Here is a 20,035-nt window from a genome sequence, read left to right on the forward strand (position 1 = left end):
CCAGATAAGCTTAGCTGTCTCCAAAGCGCTCACTCTGTCATACTGTCCTTTGCTCAGATGGCCACATATGATATTCTTTGCTTGAGAGTCGAGTTGCTTGAATCTCTTCACATCAGCAGCATTCAGAGAAGGTGTGACTGAGGGAACACCATTTTCCACAACATACCAGAGATTGTTATCAATTGCTTCAAGATGCATTCACATCTTATTCTTCCAGTAGGGGTAGTCCGTCCCATCGAAGGTAGGACACCCAGCAGAGACCTTGATCATATCTGCGGTCGACATAACTAAAACTCCAGGTGGTTAAACCAAAATCACACAGAACAAGGGAGTACCTTGCTCTGATACCTATTGAAAGTGCGTTATATCGACTAGAGGGGGGGTGAATAGGTGAATTTTATGAAATTCTTCACTGAGGAATTTGCCGGTGAGGAAATTCCTTAGCGAAGAACTACTAGCAGCGGAATAAGTACTCAAAAGTAAACATAACAGAATACAAGCATAGTCATCATGATGAAATGAAGACAGGCACAGAGTACAGGAAGTGTAATCACAGGATAACACAGGATGAAGACAAACAGACTGAAGAAATTGAACTGAGAAATTGAGAAAGTCTTCAGTCAAAGTCTTCAAACACAGATATGAACAAACACACAACACAGTTATGAGGAAATGAAAGAGTTGAGGGAATAGAACCAGTAAGCTTGGTGAAGACAATGATTTGGTAGACCAGTTCCAACTGTTGTCTCAGTTGTACGTCTGGTTGGAGCGGCTGAGTATTTAAACTCGAGGACACACAGTCCCGGACACCCAGTCCTGAACACGCAGCTCAGGACACCCAGTCCTCAATGTATTCTCCTTGAACTAAGGTCACACAGACCTCGTCCAATCACTTGTGGTAAGTCTTCAGGCGACTTCCAAACCTTCACAAACTCGGTCACTCGGCGATCCACAATTCCTCTTGGATGCTCTAGACCATGACGCCTAACCGTTTGGAGGAAGCACAGTTTTCAAAGGTAACAAGCGTCGGATCCACGCAGGATCAATCTCTTTAGTGATGCTCAATTACTTGGGGTTTGTAGGTGTTTGGGTTTGGGGTTTTTGGTTTTTCCTCACTTGATGATTTTCGCTCAAAGTCCTCATAGGATGGGTTGCTCTCAAATGACAATTGTCAGTTTCTCTCGGAGCAGCCAACCAACTAGTGGTTGTAGGGGGCGGCTATTTATAGCCTAGGGAGCAGCCCGACATGATAAGACATAAATGCCCTTCAATGATATGATCGTTAGGTGGATAGATATTTTGGGACAGCTGGCGCATAGCACAGCAACGGTCGGAATTTTGAGTAGCAAAATCCTCAGGGCTATCATGTTCCTCACTGTGTAGGCAATCCGCACTGGCGAATTCCTAACTCCTCATTCAGGACAAATTCCTCAGAGACCAGAAGAACTACGTCTCTATCACTAAAGAAATTGACTGAACTGTATGAGATTTCCAATGGCTTCACTCGAAGGGATTGGTAGGTGTAGGATTTTGAGTTGAGAATCACATGGAAATTTTTCCTTAGTATTTCCTCGACCCCCTTTAACAGTACAGTGTTTCCTATGACTCAAGAAAGAGAAAAACAAAACTATGAAAACGAAAGTCTTCAAGCTTCATATTCCTCGAATGAATACCAAGTCTTCATGGTCACACCAAGTCTTCAGAGATCCAAAGTCTTTAGTCGAAGAACTTCATTTTTAGGGGTCGACTTTCTTTGTAAATATCAAACTCCTCATAGACTTATAGACGTGTGTACGCTCATAAACACATTAGTCCCTTAACCTATAAGTCTTCAATACACCAAAATCACTAAGGGGCACTAGATGCACTTACACACCGCCCGAATGTGCTGACAAATCCCGATAGGAGCTGCACATATCTCATTCTCAGGGCACACTCAGATGAGCCAGACATTGGGTAGGCCAGCCCAGAGTTGCCCCTGGTAGCCCCGGACATCGCTCAGTTGGACCAACACTTAGAGAAGCACTGGCCCGGGGGGTTTAAAATAAAGATGACCCTTGAGTCCGCGAAACCCAAGGGAAAATGGCTAGGTGGCGAATGGTAAAACCAATGTTGGGCTTTGCTGGAAGAGTTTTATTCAAGGCGAACTGTCAAGGGGTTCCCATTATAACCCAACCGTGTAAGGAACGCAAAAATCTGGGAACATAACACCGATATGACGGAAACTAGGGCGGCAAGAGTGGAACAAAACACTAGGCATAAGGCCAAGCCTTCCACCCTTTAGCAAGTATATAGGTGCATTAAGATAAACAAGATGATATGGTGATATCCCAACAATAAATAATGTTCCAACAAGGAACGATCTCCAATCTTCACCTGCAACTAGCAACGCTATAAGAGGGGCTGAGCAAAGCGGTAACATAGCCAAACAATGGTTGCTAGGACATGGTGGGTTAGAGGTTTGACATGGCAACTTGGGAGGCATAATAAGCAAGTGGTGGGTATCGTAGCATAGGCATAGCAAAAGAGCGAGCATCTAACAAGCAAAGATAGAAGTGATTTCGAGGGTATGGTCATCTTGCCTGCAAAGTTCTCAGAGTTGACTTGATCCTCGTAAGCGAACTCAATGGGCTCCTCGTTCACGAACTCGTCTCCCGGCTCTACCTAAACAAGAACAACAAGCAAACGGAACACAATCAACCACGTGCAATGCTCAAGCAACATGATGCAAACATGGTATGATATGCGGGATGCGGTATGTGATGCATAGGCATGATTTGCAAAGGAATGATTGAACCTGGCCTCAACTTGGAAATCCAAGAGTGCCACTGGAAAGTTGAGTTGATTTCGGTTGAAATCGATATAAAGATCACCGGAATCGGATGCACGGTTTTGAAATGGCAAGCAAAACAAATATGGCACCGGTCTGCGATAATCAGCAAGTGACCAACTAAATGCATCAAGATATATATGCTACAGCACTCAAACATGGAAACAAAATACATGGCATGGATGCACTCATGATGCTTGACAAAAGATGAACACTGAGCTACGGCTAATTCATCCATTAACAGATTCAAACAAGCATGGCAAAAGAGCAAACGATAACAGGTTTCAGACTTAGTGAAATTAACACAAGCCTGGAATTTATCATCAGGAAGCAATCTTTAGAGCATGAAAACTACATGCTATAGGAACTTAACATGCCAAATCAAGGCATGGCATAAAGCTACTCAAAGCACTTAAAAAAGTCCCTTAGTGACCTTGAGTCAAAAGGGATCAGAAAATACCATTGCAAGCATGTGAACATGGCAAAAACATAAACAGATTCAGACTTAGTGAAAAACTGGAGCATGCAAAACAGATTAGCAAGTAGGCAAGTTTACGAGCTCGATGCACTCACTATAAAGCATGACATGACAAACTAAGCATACACCCATCAAGAATACATGACATAGAAGCTAGACATGGCAAGAACAACAACATAGCATGCACGGATCAATAGCAACATCCTCGGCAAAATCGCTAAACATGTCAACAATCTGCCAGGATTATTTTATAGCAAAAGTAGAGCTTGATTGACTCAAGCTAGGGTGCTCCATAAATGCAAACAAAGACATGGATGGATAGAGCACCACAATGTTAACAAAACATCCTTACTGATCATCCTCAAAAGAGGCACGGATCACTAGGAAACAACATGAACATATGGCAAAACAACAAAATCAGGACAAGGACTTGGTGAAATTCTAAGTCCGTGAAATCAGCATTACCGATTACGCTACTTTGCAAGCTTGTGCTAGTCACCATGAATATCACAAAAATACATGGCAAGCACCTCTGTAAAGATGACATGGCATATAACAAAACACATGTAGAGCTCAGGATCATAGCATGCACACATTAATCATGGCAAAAATGACAAAAGGCTATTTGCTGAAACAGATCTGACAAATTCATCACATAGCCCTCTTCCAACAGCATTTCGGGCATCAAGATAAGCTCAAATAAAAATGATGCAATGAGATGAAATGATGTACTCGTCGAGACGAACATTTTGATATGCTACACGCACGAATTAGAGCTACGATGAGAGAGTTATGGCATGTTAAAGAATGCAAAAAATATCAGGAGAAGAGGGAAAAGTCAACCGAGGAATTAGGGTTCGTCCGGATCCAGATCGGATCAAGCACTGTAGTGGCGCGACGTTCGAGGATGGCCGGCCGGAGCTTCTACTCCGGCGAGGTGGTGAGGTCACGGGGGAGACCGGAGAAGGCTGGAGAAGGACGGGGCGGCGCCGGCGGTGTCGAGCGCGGTCGCCGGCGTGATCTGCGCCGCGGGCTCGCCGGAGTGGTAGGTGGCGCGGGCTCGCCGGCGAAGGGTCCACGGGGAGGGCCGGCGCGGCTCAGGCCGGGGAGGGCCCCGCGCGGGCTGCGGCGGGCCGTGGCGGTGGGAGTCCCGGCGAGGACACGTGTCGCCTCGGGATAGGCTACGGGCGGCGGCGGATGTTGTCCGGCCGGAAACGGACACGTCCGGTCGGCGGAGGAGCGGGTTTTCTAGGGTTAGGGGTGGAGAGATCCGAAAATTTCGGGAGGAGGCCTTTATATAGAGGTAGAGGGAGCTAGGAGGCTCCAAATGAGGTGCGGTTTGCGGCCACGTGATCGTGATCAAACGACCGAGATGATGGAGGGGTTTTAGGTGGGTTTTGGGCCACTTTGAAAGGGCGATGGGCTGCAACACACACGAGGCCTTTTCGGTCCCTCGGTTAACCGTTGGAGTATCAAACGAAGTCCAAATGGCACGAAACTTGACAGGCGGTCTACCGGTAGTAAACCAAGGCCGCATGACAAGTCTCGGTCCAATCCGAAAACGTTTAACCCCACACACGGAAAGAGGTAGAAAGGACCACCGGAGGGCATAGGAGTGCCGGAATGCAAAACGGACAATGGGGAAAAAGCTCGGATGCATAAGACGAACACGTATTCAAATACAATGCACATGATGACATGATATGAGATGCATGACAAAGACAACAACACAGAGAGACAAAAACCTGACAACGATGAAATAAAATAACTTAGTGCCGGAAACGGCAAGAGTTGGGATACAGATAAGGTAAATTACATCCGGGGTGTTACATGCAATTACCAATTCAACTGAGATAGTTCAGAATGTTCCATTTGCATCTCGTGCCTCTAATGAGTTTAGCCTGCCAGCTAATCAGTATAGCATGCATTGCAATAGTCATGCCAACCCCAATGTTCCTGGAACTGAGAGCCCAATAAGGATAATGGATTCCTTATCACCGAAACTCTACCCAAACAATATTGCCACAGCTATTGAAGATCCTTTGCTAGTTCAAGCAACCGAACAACATGAACACATTCCAGTAAGTTTTCAAAACCAGAAACTTCAACTTGGCAACAACGTGTGAACAATTCTTTCAAATCCGCGACACTAGTAATTCAAGAACCCAAAAAGGCTGGTAAGCAAGTCATCTGTTCAGATGGAATAGAGAATGATTTCTACCAAACATTGGCTGGACTTCTTCCCAAATTAACTTACAACTATGTACAAAAAGCATATGAATTTTTATGTGATATGTTCTACATAATTCGAACATAAACAGTTTTTATATGCGATCCATACTATTTTCTCATGATTTATTTTTTACTTTTCTTCATGATGTTCTTCTGCCATGAACAGCCAAAGGATATTTGAGATTGAAGGAGTTTGGGTGGATCAGAAAACTATAACTCTATCATTCAAGCCTGGTGGTTGGATAAACCCTCGGGTTGTTGGCTGTTTTTCAAAACTAAAGAATAAAGACCAGCTGGACCGAGGAAGAAAAGGCCTCCTGCGAAACAGTGAAATAGTGGAGCACATAGTTAGCATTGACGACATGGTCAGCCTATATTTTGAATTCTTCTCCTCAGTTTTTGTTTTCACATCATCGATATTTCCTTTTCTTAACTATCAATCATTTTCTGGGAAACAAACATGCAGGAGAAGCTAATGAACCCAATGCTAAATCATTCAGATCCTGCAAACCAACTAATCTTACAGGAAAGTAATGTTGGCTTCAGTTTATTGAATGCTTCCTTGGTAAGACAAGTTCTTTTGTACAAACTGCTCTTATAGATTTTTCTTCTTTAAATAGGTTACACTATTAGATTGTAACTTTCCACAATTCCCTAGGTAAAAATGCCCATATTCAAAGAAAAACAATGGATTTTAATCATTGCTAACTTCAGAGCCAAATTTTTTGATATCATGAACCGATACTACAGTGGTGATACATTTCTATCAACTATTAGTGCGGTTATCTACAAATTCAAGGTTTTGTTTGCTGCTACATACGGAAATTCTAGTTCTTTCAGCATAGGAAATTTTGAATCAAGATTTGTACCAGCTCCCAAGGTCAATTTTAGGTGGGTTTTCCATGGAACTCTCCCATTTTACAAGATTTGTACCAGCCACCAACAACTTTTTGGTTCTTTCTCCTAAAAAGCAGATTAAAAGTATTTTAAATTCACAATAATTTCCATCCTAAGTATGGAACTGATTGTGCTATTATTTTTCTTTCACAGGTATGACTCAAGAATTTTCCTTCTTCGGTATGTTAGCAAGTACAAAGGTCTCGGTTTGGAGGGTTTCTCTAATGTAAGCGATAGACATATGTTTCCTTTTTTGGTCATTAATTGGAACATATCAGGAAATAAACATCACTTTTTCTAAAATACTGTAGGATTATTTACATGCTCTACGTCAAAAATTCCTTTTTGAGATTGTAACTTGCAAGGACAATGAAATTCAGCTCCCGTTAGTAACTTATTTCCTGCAGAGACATGTAAGTTCTCTATTTATTTTGTCTCCCAATGATAGAAAAGAGATGTTTTTTCTTAGAGCCTGTTCTTTCATAACGAACAGTGAAATTATTTTCTTCTAATCATGTATATGTTTCAATAGGGTTTCCGCATATTCAAGTGAAGCTTTGAAGGCCAAACTTTACTCGTTCTGCATATGATAGTAACCTTAGGTAACTTCTGAAATCAACATGTATTTCCAATTAACATGTTTATTCTTTCTATTCTCAAGGGTCTCATTATTCTTATTAGTTAGTGTAACAGGGTTCACCCAAAAGAATCCCAATGATTAAATGTTCTGCACTGCATTTCCAATTAACATATTTCTTCTTTTTATTCTCAAGGGTCTCATTAATACTGTCACCTTCAAGGGAAGTTGCACTGCAAGATTCAACTCAAAGGAATACTTCCATGCGAAAAATGTTTCCTTAACAATAGAGCTATCTTTTTTTCTCTTGCTGGTCTAGTGATAGTTTCTTTGCAAGACCTTCGGCTGTAAACAATGTCTGGAGACAGCTGAAACAGTTCTGTAAACGAGCAACCGATTTCTTTGGGAAACATATTTTCCTTTTTTATTCTCAAGGGTCCCAATGCAAGAGTTTTTTTCAACTCAAAGGAACAGTTCCATGAGGAAACTAATCTGCTGTTTGTTTAACATGGTTCCCCAGTTATATTTTCTTGCATTACGTTCAATTGTAAAGAAGGTTTAAATCTGCAAAATAAGTTTGTAAAGAAGCTCAAATGTTTATATTCTTATTTCCAAATAGTTTTTTGTATGTTTATTTTTTTGCTCCTATACTGATTCTTTCTTGGCTTTTGGAACTCTTTTTTTACTACTGTTTGTCAAGTTTCACAATTATTGTTGACCCCCTCCTCTCTCCTAGATTTATTTTGGGCATGTGGCAACCCCCGTAGAACAAAGGGAGCACCAACCTTGATATAAATAAAGGATTACTACCTAGCCGGAGGCTCGCCTCATTCACAACATACCACATACATTGTAACCAGTTCATTGTGAACACACAACAATATTATCCTTAGGCAGGAGTAATGTATTACACCTCTACGGTGGCCTGAACCTAGGTACCTCCGGTGTGTTTTACCTCTTGTTGTTTCCTCTCCGGCGATCGATGCCCTCGGTAACGTAGCATGTTTGGTCCCTGGTCGATCTCACAAAGGGTTGTTGCACACAACCCAATGTCAGGTTTCTAGACACCGACAAGCAAAAACAACCAGCAAAGTGAAACAAGGTGAAACGACCGGTGAAGATCCAACGATTGAAACCAGGCAAATGGTCGAAATGACCACAATCGGACGGCAATCGAAGGTGCCAAGTTGCCCATGATCTTTACAATAGACGTTTGTCCCAATCTGTTCAATCGGGGGTGGCCCAAAGCGTTTTGCATGCTGGGCTGGGTGGTGGGCCTCTGCCCCGAAGTACCCAACCCAAAGGGAGCACCTTCTTCGGCCTATATAGAGAAGAGAGAATTTCATATTGGCATCTGATGCGAAGCAGGTGGTCATGGATATCCACAATTCCAACCATAGAAAATATGGAACCATCATTTCAGAGATACTTCATAGAGCTACCATGTTTACTTGTAATTTCGTTTTTAAAAGTCGAAACTCGAATAACGATGCTCATACATAGCCAAGTTTGCTCGTTCTTTAGGTCAGGGGCGTCACGGTGGCTTGGCCAACCCCATGATCCGAGATGTATTCCACGTTCTGTGGCTTATGAATGAATAAACTTGGTTCCCTAAAAAAAGATCCAACTCCCATCGACCACATCCCCGCGCACATCTCAGGGAACCCTAATCGATCCAATTCCTCCCATCCCATCCAATTCCTTCCATCCCACATCTCAGGGAACCCTAATCATCCAATTCCTCCCATCCCCATCCCCACCCCCCACCACACACACACCCAGCAATGGCCCCGGCGGCGCAGGAGCAGTGGTACATCATGTACGCTGTTCCGGATGTGTCGGAAGATGTGATGAAGCCCCAGAAATTCCCCAACGCGACGTTCTCCTTCAACAAGGTTCCGCTACCTTCCCGCCTATTCGTCGAGAGTAGCGTCGCCAGCCCCGCCGGAAGCGTCGAGTACCCCTACATCGCGGCTGCCGACCGCAGCGGCCACCTTCTGCTATGCGGTTACACCTCGTTCGGGCTCACCTTCTACATTTGCGATCCGCTTTTCCGCATGACGATGGGCATCTTCCCCCACGACGGCGGCTTCAACTGCCACTACTGCGTTGGCCTCATCCGCAATCACAACCGCAGGCTTCTCATGGTGGCCGATCTCAACCCGTGCTTTTTCGAAGAAGATGTCTTCTTCACGCTCTTCTGCACGGTCGACTTGTACTCGTGGGTCGAGAAGGAGCCCGACTGCTCGAAAATCTTGGATAAGCAACAGTGGCGCGGTGATGGCGTTCTCACTCATGAAGGTTTGCTCTGGTGGTTCGACTTCTCCTACTGTATACTTGCCTGCGACCCCTTCCACGATAAACCGGTGCTTCACCAAATCAAGTTCCCGCATGTACAACACGAGCTGCCCTTTGCACCGTCCACAATCAACGGTGACATACTCCGCTGCTTAAAGGTGAGCGAAGGCAGCCTGCGGTACGTGCAGATCCATGGCCCCAGACACGAACCGGTGGTCAGCATGTGGACGCTGTCCTCCAACAATCCGTCAGAGGCGCAATGGAAGCCGACGCACGAAGTGAGGTTGGCTGAGATCTGGAACCATGAGACCTACAAAAGGACGCCGCTGCACGGGGATGTGATCCCCACTGTGGCGCTTGTCAACCCGATGAAGGCACACGAGGTCTACTTCTTCCTGGACAAGCACATCTTCTCTGTCAACCTGCAGAACAGTAGTGTGGTGCAGTATGAGAAGTTTGAAGATTCGGGGATGCCGGACCTCTCCTCCCGCCTGGTCCATGCTTGGCAGTTTCCACCGGAGCTCACCGAATATCATCACTTGCCTGGTACCCATCTTGTTCTCACTCTCTCTTAAGTGATTTGCAGATTTGCGTGTATATGGCATTAGCATGATTAATTCTGTGCAAGTGTTAATAATTTTATTGAGCACATAGCGCATCGTCTCACACCCTTTAATTTAATGCAGGGTGATATAACTTTGTTTTTTTTATTTCAATATTTAAGGTTGCAGTTCATGTTTCCTTACTGTTATGGTGCTCTTTGTTTGTCCATAAGCCTGTGCTGACACGGATGGCCATTATTCTAGATAGATAGATACATAGATAGATGGTTCAGAGTAAGGTTCTTCTCCCAACACAGAATGCACCATACTTGGTGGTGGCCTGTCTTGTATATGTTGTTTTTAGGCTGTTCTGACACAGTATTTCTTGTTTACATCAGTCCATTATGCTTGAAATTCACTATATGATGCTGGTACAGCTTGGCTTGTGTAACAATCCAATTTACTTAATGAGACGTTTTAAAGTAACCGTCCACCACTTTTCTCGCACATCCCTCATCCACACGCCTCTGTTCTCTTACCCAAAGCAGTCATTGTTCTTCATGTAAGCTTGGACTGAAATTCTTGGTGGCCTGTCAGCTGTGGCGAGCTGCTGGAGTGAAAACTTTTTTTCCTCTGTTACCTCTATATTCCTGGCCTTCCGCTGCGACCCCTCATCTTTTTTGCCCCTCTGATCCCCTTCCCTTAATTCTCCAAACAGGGAGACTCAGACAACAAAACTTGGACTTATATAGTGCAACCCAAAGGCATAGCTTCATTCATCAGAGTTCCATGCAAACATGTGCAGCAAGCTTCTCGTGCCAGCATTTTGCAAGCGACAGTTTTTTAAGCCACACACACACTGTCCCAGATCCCACATGTATTTTCTTTACATTCAACCATCAAAATCTATTAATAAATCTTCTATATCCTGCTACCACAAAACTATTTTAATCCTTTACATTTATCCTCATTCATGAAACCGAAAGGAGTGTCTCGTTGTCTATTCAACTAATACATGCAGAGTGAATCAATAAAGACAGCACAATGTGGAAAAGTCAGTTCAATCTGGAACACAGTTTGGAACTTCATGTACAGACATCATCTTATTTCTAAGATTGTTGTCCAGCTTCATATGGCATCTTATTTATGAGATCGTTGTCCAGCTTGATTAGATCTTTGTCTTTTTATGTTGATATGTCTTGTAGATGATGTTATTATGCGGTCCTTTGAAAAAAAAAACCTAGCACATATCAGGATTCTGTGATGCCCAACTTGCTTGCTGAAAATATGATACTTCAACTGCATTTCATTAGTTAATTTATCATTATGTTGCTGGGATTTTAAATTTCACCAACACTAATTATATCTTTGATTAATCTGAAGGAACCGATGTGTTGGGTGCCACGGGGGTTTATTTCCTGAATCAATATGACTCAGTGGAGGATTTCCATGAAGAAGTGATTGCTGCCACAGACAGGTGAATTTGTTCTTCACTCATGTGTATAGATTGTTGTTGCAGTATATGTTGCTTTACTCTAGAAACATCCGCTTGTTGCATTATAGAAGTCTTTTTTGTTTCAGAACCTAATGGATGCTATCTTGTTTCAATTTATTCAGGTGGTGTCCCGAATTGCATGAGATGGGTATGTAGGAGATCTACTAAACTGGTTTATTCCAATGCATTCAGTTGGGAATGTTTTTTCATTTATTGGGTCTGCTGGCTAAAGGAATTTCATAACACAAATGTTTGCTATCCCAATCATGGATCATCGTTTCTTTGTGCAGGTCTGGAGGAACTTGAAGATGGAGATGATGATGCCTCTGAGATGGGTGTGGATCTTGAAGGGGATGGAGATGACTCTGAGACGAGTGGGGATGACTCCGAGATCAGTGAGGACGATGTCGAAGAGGACGGAGATGAAGACTGAGATGACCTAGACGATGGAGGTGATTTAGAAGTGTGCTAATCTGTTACACATGGCTGATTTGAGTCATCCGCATCCACCCCGCGTTTCTTCACTTAAAGAAATGCTTTTACTGTGTTGCTCCTTGTCTAGTCTAGTGGTTCGGCGTTCTGGTAGCACCATGGTATGTTTTGTGGTTGTAGTTTTCTGTACAATGCGATAGTACTATATCTGTTTCGGCGTCTCGGCTGGCTGGGTGGGGGTAGCTTCCGGTTGGCCGCCTCCCCAGCTCCCCAGCTCTTTCCGTTTACGGAAACCCCTTTGGTCAATGAAAAAACTGCTCTTATAAAAGACAGCAAAATCGCACTGTAGCATATTTCTGGAACCTCCCTATAAAATTTGTAATGGTCGTTTTAAAGCCTGCAGTTAGTTTTTAGAGGAAGGGATGCATATTTTCTGAAATAAGAAGTTTTGTTCAGGTCCTTTCTGATTTCAAAGGTTAAAGAGATCAACAAAGCCTCCCGACAAGCTGGTGTTAAGAGCTTAAACCCATGTGATTCTGAAATCAACTCGTTGTCAAGAGCTTAAACCCATATGATCCTGGAATCAACTCGTCGTTTTTTGGTGATACTCTTATCCCTCCTTTATGGCCTCCTCTCATGTCAAGTTTGATGTATATTAACCTTTTTTGAGGTTATCAATACGCTTTAGCCGTTGATGTCGGATAGACTTCTCTTCAATTAGGGCTAGACCAACTCTATTACGTCTAACTCTACACATGTCGTCTTTTTGTCAACCAACTTTACTCATGTCGTCTTTTAACTAACCAACACTCAATAATGAGGGTTGAATCTTCATCCTATAGAACACGACTTCTACCTTCTGCGGCACTATCTTGTTCGAGAAGCTTGGCATCACTTTGTCCATCCGGGTTTTGATTCGATGGCTCACATTTTCATCGATATCATCATCCTTCTGCAATATTGACCTCAAATATCGAAAGGTGTCATTCTAAGGTATCACCTGCTCGTCAAGGCTAACCTCCTCATCATGCCTAGATGTACTAAATTCACACCTCATGTATTCAATTTTAGTTCTACTAAGCTTAGAATAGTTTGATTTCAAAGTTTATCTCCATGGCTCTAACTTTTTATTAACCTTTCATCCGACTATCATCGACTAGCACCACATCATTCATAAAGAGCATTCACCAATGGATATCTCCTTTTACATCCTTTGTGACATAATTCCATCACCAAAGAAAAAAAGCTGAGGGCTCAAAGCTGACCCTTGACACAGTCCAATCGGGGGAAGTCGTCGGTGTCGTCATCACTTATTCAAACACTTGTCACAACATTATCGTACATGTCCTTATGAGGCTAATATACTTCCCGTTTCTCTAAGGCCCAACACATGACATACTGCGGTATCATATCGTAAGCCTTCTCCAAGTCAAAGAACATCATATGCAAGTTCTTTTGCTCCATGTATCTCTTCGTAAGTTGTCGTACAAGAAAATGGCATCCATCACCAAAGAAAAAAAGCTGAGGGCTCAAAGCTGACCCTTGACACAGTCCAATCGGGGGAAGTCGTCGGTGTCGTCACCACTTATTCAAACACTTGTCACAACATTATCGTACATGTCCTTATGAGGCTAATATACTTCCCATTTCTCTAAGGCCCAACACATGACATACTGCGGTATCATATCGTAAGCCTTCTCCAAGTCAAAGAACATCATATGCGGGTTCTTTTGCTCCATGTATCTCTTCATAAGTTGTCGTACAAGAAAATGACTTTCATGCTCGACCTGCGAGGCATGAAACTAGACTGTATTTTGGTCACACTTATCATTCTTCTTAAACGATGCTCACAGTGGAATACACAAGGGGTGGCTACTCCACGAGGAGCCTGGCAGTAGGTCTGCCACGGGGCCTAGGAGGCCCATCAATGAGCTAGCAACAGGACGGAGCTCGGAGCATCAGATAGATATCTAGGGACCATATTGGCCCCAAGTCAAGATGGCGGCAGCCAAGATTGGATCTACCTCCTATAGACCTTAGTCGTTGTCGTGCATATAAGGAGGGGGCTACGAGGCTCTCACTCCCACATACTTCTGTAGACCTTTACTCTTGGTAGCAACACTTATCCCCCATTGTAATCCCTCACACGAGGTACACCCACCATGAATACAAACTCAAAGCAGGACGTAGGGTATTACTCCTCATCGGAGGCCTGAACCTGGTTAAATCACCACTTTGACCTCTAATCTGGAACTTCCCGGTCACGTTCACTACTCTATTGAGGGTATTGATTGTATTATGCACCGTTAATTGTGCGTTAGGCATGGGCCGCGTCGGCCGGAGACCTATCCTAGATCGAATCTCCTCTAGCTTCCGGCGGCCTCCCACCGGGAGAGAGCCTAACCTCCGGACCTTTCACCTTCACCGCGGACAGGTCGGGTTAACTTCAATCCACCGGCCTACCCTATCCGCATCGTCTTCTTTGGCGCACTGGCTTTCATCATCAATAACCATGGCGGCTTCCACGTGTGCGTCCAACCGCTTCGACAGATTGCATCGGTGGCCTCATCGAGCTTCGTGACAACTTCGCCACCGCCCTTCGATCCAGGAAACGTCTTTGGGCAGCAAAACGTCAGAGCGACATACCAGCAGGCGATGCAAGCATGCTTGGACGACCAGATTGACGACAAGTCAAAGGCCTTGTCAGATTCATCAAGCTATACGTTGTCCTCACTGCCGACCACTGACTCGAAAGGCGGCGACACTGCACCAATAACCCCAGTGTTTGAGGCCAGGGCCTTGGCATCAGGGGCAGGGCCCTGCTTTGACCTCACGACGTCCCACTAGCCCTTCACGACTTCTCACTTTGTTATCTTGGTCTTAACATTACAAGAAGGTTGTCAAGCTTCTTGTCCTGCTAGTTACAATGGTAAATTGCATGGTATGGTAGGAATTGATAAATAGATAAAGTAAATAAAGTGGTACAAGAAAGAACAATATTTTTGTAGATGTTTTCAGTCATGTAAAGTAGACCCCCGGGGCCATAGGTTCACTAGTGGCATCTCTCCAAGCAGATAAATGTATGTGGCGAACAAATTGCAGTTGGGCAGTGATTAAATTGCAACATTTATATTTATGACTATGATCATTCATGGCGTACTCTTGTATAGGCATTACGTTCGTGATATGTATACCGTTATCCAACTGCATCTACAACTAATACTCCACCCCAAGACCGCTATCCAAATGCATCTCGAAGTATTAAGTTCATGAAAAACAGAGCATTGCAATAAGCATGATGACATAATGTAGACACTAAAATTGTCATCTAAGTGTGATAAAGAAACCATCCTTTTATCCTTGGTGGCAACAATACAATACATGTACAATCCTTTATTGTCACCAGGATCAAACTCACGACAAGATTGAACCCACTACTACACACCACTTCCTGTGAAGAACTACGTACCTATCAATCCTGGTCAGAGAAGAAAATGAAAGCATACATAGCTAATCAATTATACAACAAAAAACTTCAAAAGATTCATTTAATTCAATGAACAATCAGATCATAAAGTGACAATTCATCATATCCAAACAAACACGACCACCGATAACATCATGTTGATCCCAATCATGTGAGGTAGCTCCCGAAAACTTTGTAATGAATCATAAGGTAGAGAGCATGTCATCTAGATACTGCAATGGACCCAAGGTCCTAAGTAAACTACTCACACATGACCATGGAAGCATCAAGAGGTTGATGAAGATGGCTTCAACGGTGGATTCCCCCTCCAGCATGGTGCTAAAACAGACCTCCAGACTGGATCTCCCCGGAAGAGGAACTTGTGGCGGCTAGAAAAATCGCAAAAAGGTACCGAGGTTTCCATGATTTTTAGGATTTATAGGTGAAAAATGGTCGTAAAGGTGGTGCCCAAGGGGCCCATGCGGCCATGCCACACAGGTGCCCCCTAGTCGTACCACCAGGCTGTGTGAGCCTAGGGTGTCCCCGCGACAGATCCCGACACTTTTTGGAATCCTCGTGTCTTGGAAAAAACATATTATCTCGCAAGGTTTTTTTAATATTCATAGATATAGATTTTCTAAGAAGTCAAAAACATGTAGAAAACAGCTAGCTTTGGTCACTGAAATAATAGGTTAGTCCAAATAATAATAAAAATTTCCATAAAAAGTATTCAAAATTGATATTATAATAGCATGAAACAATTAAAAATTATAAATAAATTTGAGACGTATGTGTTAGGAAACGTAGTAGAAAACAAAAAAATCGTCCTGCTGTCAAACAAGTTGTTGGAAATATGCCATAGAGGCCGTAATATTGTATTATTATATTTCCATTTTTATAATTAAGAGTTCATATTTCATGCTCTAACTGCTATAATCCTGGAATATGTGATTCAATGGAAAACTCATATGCACGTGTGGAATTATAAACTGTAAAGAATAGGTTCCTAGTCTCGCCTCTGAGACTGACCAAGTGTTGTTGGTGATCATGTTTTCCGGATCATAGGATATCGTTAAGTGTAACCTTAGTCATAGAACAACATTGAGAGTATGACGTTAGAAGAATGATCATATTGAATCGACCCAAACTTGTTTGTTATATTTTGAGATAATATCATTTGAAATCAATTGTTATAACACAGAGTGTTAACTTGTGTTTTGCTACTTTGACCATGTGAGTATCATAGTCACTTCCTACCATACGGTGGACTTTGGGGTTGCTCAAACGTCATCTGTAACACGGTGACCACAAAGACAACTTACAGGTTCATCGGAAAGTATGACAAGGGACTAGATAGCTCGAGAGTGGGATTTGCTCCTCCGATGATGGAGATATATTCTTAAGGCTCACTCAGTGTGGCGGCATAGATCATCATCTAGCCAGACATAGGTGACTATGTCATGGGGATGCCGAAACATATCGGCGAGAAAGAAGAACAAAACCGACAACGAGGATGATGGTATAGTGAGCATGCGTATGACTCAGGAGGATACCGATGCATCTCAGATTTTGTAAAGTATCGCGAAGCAAAGGTAACATCACATGATAACTAAAGGTTCACTCGAATGTCATTCATGTAATCGAAGGGACCGATATGGACGTCCACGATTCCCCTATCGGTCATTGAACGGAGGAGTTTCGTTCATGTCTATGATTTACCGAACCTACGGGGCCACAAGCTTAAGGTAATCATGGTCTTCTAAGCGTTAGTAGGACGAAAATATTGAGGATTTATTTGTGGAATTGTTTCATTAATATTCAGTTTCAAGATGAACCAGAAGCATTTCTAGGTCACCAGAAGGGTTTCGGAGTTTATTGGGTAATACCGGGTATTACGCCATAAATAATATATAGGTGGAAAATGTTTCGGTTATGCTAAATCAATAATAAAAGGCCCCTTGGGAACCACCTTGATGCTAAATAAATAATATACATAGTGGGCTTTTATATTTAATTTAATATAACGGGCCTTAAAAGGACAAGAAGTGGAAGGTATCTTGGGCCACAAGGGCCCATAAGGAGTGGCGCCTCCCCTTTCCTATAGGGGCGCACCAAGGAGGGTGAAAGAACATGCGGTGCCCCCATGTTTGGTTTTGGTAATTGATGACAATCTCTATGGACTAATGGTTGCCTTGAGTTATATTTGAAGGGTTTGTCAATAGGCTTTTTTGTTGGAGTCCTTTTTTTTGGTTTCAAGGAGAGTTTGTGATGACCAAGGTACTATTAAGGAATTATCCAAAGATTGGTCATGTGAGTGTTGATCTTATTGCAAGCATGTCTTGAAGAAGAAGAGTGTGTGATCATTCATGTTTACCTTCAAGACATCATCAAAATGAAGAGAGTTGGAAAGATTCAAGGTTGATCAAGACTAAGTCAAAGAGTGAATCAAGTTGATCAACACACAAAGCATAGAAGATGTACCGATAGGGATCAAACGATCCCATGGTATGGTAAGCATTGTCAATTACGCTCTTTGTACTAACCCATGGTCTTCGTGAGATTTCTTTGTGGGGTTAGGTTGCGATGTGCAAGTTCAAGTAGGATCATCACGAAGAGATCATATGCTTGAAGCTTGCCGTCCATTGTTGTGGCAACAGACTTGTGAAGATGTGCCGAAGAGTGGCTCGTCCATAGTGGAGTATGGGGGAGCAATCAACTAGTCTTCACCTAGCCTAAGCAATCAAGAAAGGTGATCCAACTTGAGGAAGTCAAGATCGTCATCATCTAGCTCAAGTGGACTATGTGCAAGGCAAAGGTTTTCCCTTGATAGGTTTTCTATTTTACCGGTCTCACGGTGGTAGTTTGGAGACCGGGTTATATGATCGATTGTCGTACTATCAAGGGAGGCTCTCGATGAGTAGCTTGATTGTATCGTTCATAGAGAGCTCAAACCATTGCATCCTTGCATCATCTTTCTTGGTTCTTGTTTGTTATCCTTGTGATATTTGGAGCTATTGGTCATCTTCGTCACAAGCCCGAGTTAACCAAAAACGGAGTTCACATGCATCTTCTATGATGTTTTCGATGTTGGAGGTTATGCCGGTTCTTCTCTGATGGAGGGTTCACTCCTCTATATCTTACTGTTTTGATGCTAATCGTCTTCCTCTATCCAACAGGCTTGAGTTTGCTCAATTCGGAGCTCATATGCAGAAGTTATGACGGTTCTAGTTTTCTCCATGTGGTAGTACTGCTCCTGTCGGGCAGTAGTACCGCTTGTTGGTGGTACTTCCGTTGTCCAGTTCCGCGCCTACTACCGCTGCTTTTTCTCGGGTCTGTTTTTCGTGTCGGGTTCAGCAGCAGTAGGGCGGCAGTAAGGCACGGCAGTACCGCCTATAAGTGGTAGTATCGCTCGGTCAGGCGGTAGTACCACTTCAGCAGTACCACTATTGTACCCTGCCTCCTTTGCTCATGTTCTGCTTCTCCCACGGTAGTATCGCTGGGATGAGCGGTAGTACCACTTACAAGCGGCACTACCGCCGAGTTTCCTCTTCGTTGCTCTATTTTCCTGCTACTACCGCCCGAGCGGTAATACCGCTCATTGGAGCGGTAGTACCGCTCGTGTGTGGGATGAGCACACAACGGTTGGATTTTCCCCCTCCTATAAAAGGGGGTCTTCTTCCCCATTGAACATGATCCTTTGAGCTCGTGTTCTTCCCCCATTGTTGACCCTCTTCGAGCTTGCTTTCTCTCAATCCCTCCATGGATTCTTGCTAGTCTTGGGGGGAAAAGAGAGAGGAGATCTAGATCTACGTTTTCTCCTCTATGTGAGGGGATCCCTTTGGATCTAGATCTTGGAGTTCTTCGTGTTCTCTTCTTCATTCTTCCTCTCATTTTCCTCCCTAGCATTTGTTGCTTCGGTGGGATTTGGGAGAGAAGGACTTGGGCACTCTGTGTGCCCTTTGCCATTGCATTTGGTGCATCGGTTTGAGTTCTCCACGGTGATACGTGGAAGTTACAAGTTGAGAAGCTTATTACTCTTGGGTGCTTGGTACCCTTGAGCTTGTTCCTCTTGGGTGCTTGGGCGTGATACGTCTCCAATGTATCTATAATTTTTGATCATTCCATGCTGTTATATTATCAATCTTGGATGTTTTATAATCATTTTACAGTCATTTTATATCATTTTTTGGTACTAACCTATTGACATAGTGCCAAGTGCCAGTTGCTGTTTTCTGCATGTTTTTACATCGCAGGAAATCAATATCAAACGGAGTCCAAACACAATGAAACTTTACGGAGATTTTATTGGACCAGAAGGAACATAATGGGCCCTGGCTACGCCTGGGGGTGCTCCGAGGAGAGCGCAACCCACCAGGGCGCGCTACGAGGCCCAGGCGCGCCCTGGTGGGTTGTGCCCACCTCGGGTGCCCCCGGACAGCCTCTTTGCTCTATAAATACCCCAATGTTCCAAAAACCCTAGGGGAGTCGACGAAACATTCATCCAGCCGCCGCAGAGTCCAAAACCACCAGATCCAATCTAGACACCATCTCGGATGGGGTTCACCACCTCCATTGGTGCCTCTCCGACGATGCATGAGTAGTTCTTTGTAGACCTTTGGGGTCCATAGTTAGTAGCTAGATGGCTTCCTCTCTCTCTCTCTCTATCTCTCTCTCTCTGTCTCTCTTGATTCTCAATACAATGGTATCTTGGAGATCCATATGATGTAACTCTTTTTGCGGTGTGTTTGTTGGGATCGATGAACTTTGAGTTTATGATCAGATCTATAT

At 43.5% G+C, this 20,035-nt stretch overlaps 1 protein-coding gene and 1 long non-coding RNA gene across 2 annotated transcripts; both read left to right on the top strand.

Moving 5' to 3' along the window:
• Positions 1-5,835: 5,835 nt before the first annotated feature.
• On the top strand, positions 5,836-6,210 carry LOC119359264. The gene is made up of 3 exons (XR_005172441.1): positions 5,836-5,905; positions 6,007-6,105; positions 6,199-6,210. It is a non-coding gene; the product is annotated as an uncharacterized LOC119359264 (long non-coding RNA).
• Positions 6,211-8,589: 2,379 nt separating this feature from the next.
• Positions 8,590-11,934, top strand: LOC119354168. The gene is made up of 4 exons (XM_037620881.1): positions 8,590-9,858; positions 11,238-11,331; positions 11,472-11,497; positions 11,640-11,934. The coding sequence occupies exons 1-4, from the start codon at positions 8,799-8,801 to the stop codon at positions 11,780-11,782; spliced, it is 1,323 nt and encodes a 440-aa protein (XP_037476778.1). The 5' UTR covers positions 8,590-8,798; the 3' UTR covers positions 11,783-11,934.
• Positions 11,935-20,035: the final 8,101 nt, after the last annotated feature.

This window comes from Triticum dicoccoides, chromosome 2A (assembly GCF_002162155.2).
Source record: "Triticum dicoccoides isolate Atlit2015 ecotype Zavitan chromosome 2A, WEW_v2.0, whole genome shotgun sequence".
In the NCBI taxonomy this organism is placed as follows: Eukaryota; Viridiplantae; Streptophyta; class Magnoliopsida; order Poales; family Poaceae; genus Triticum; species Triticum dicoccoides.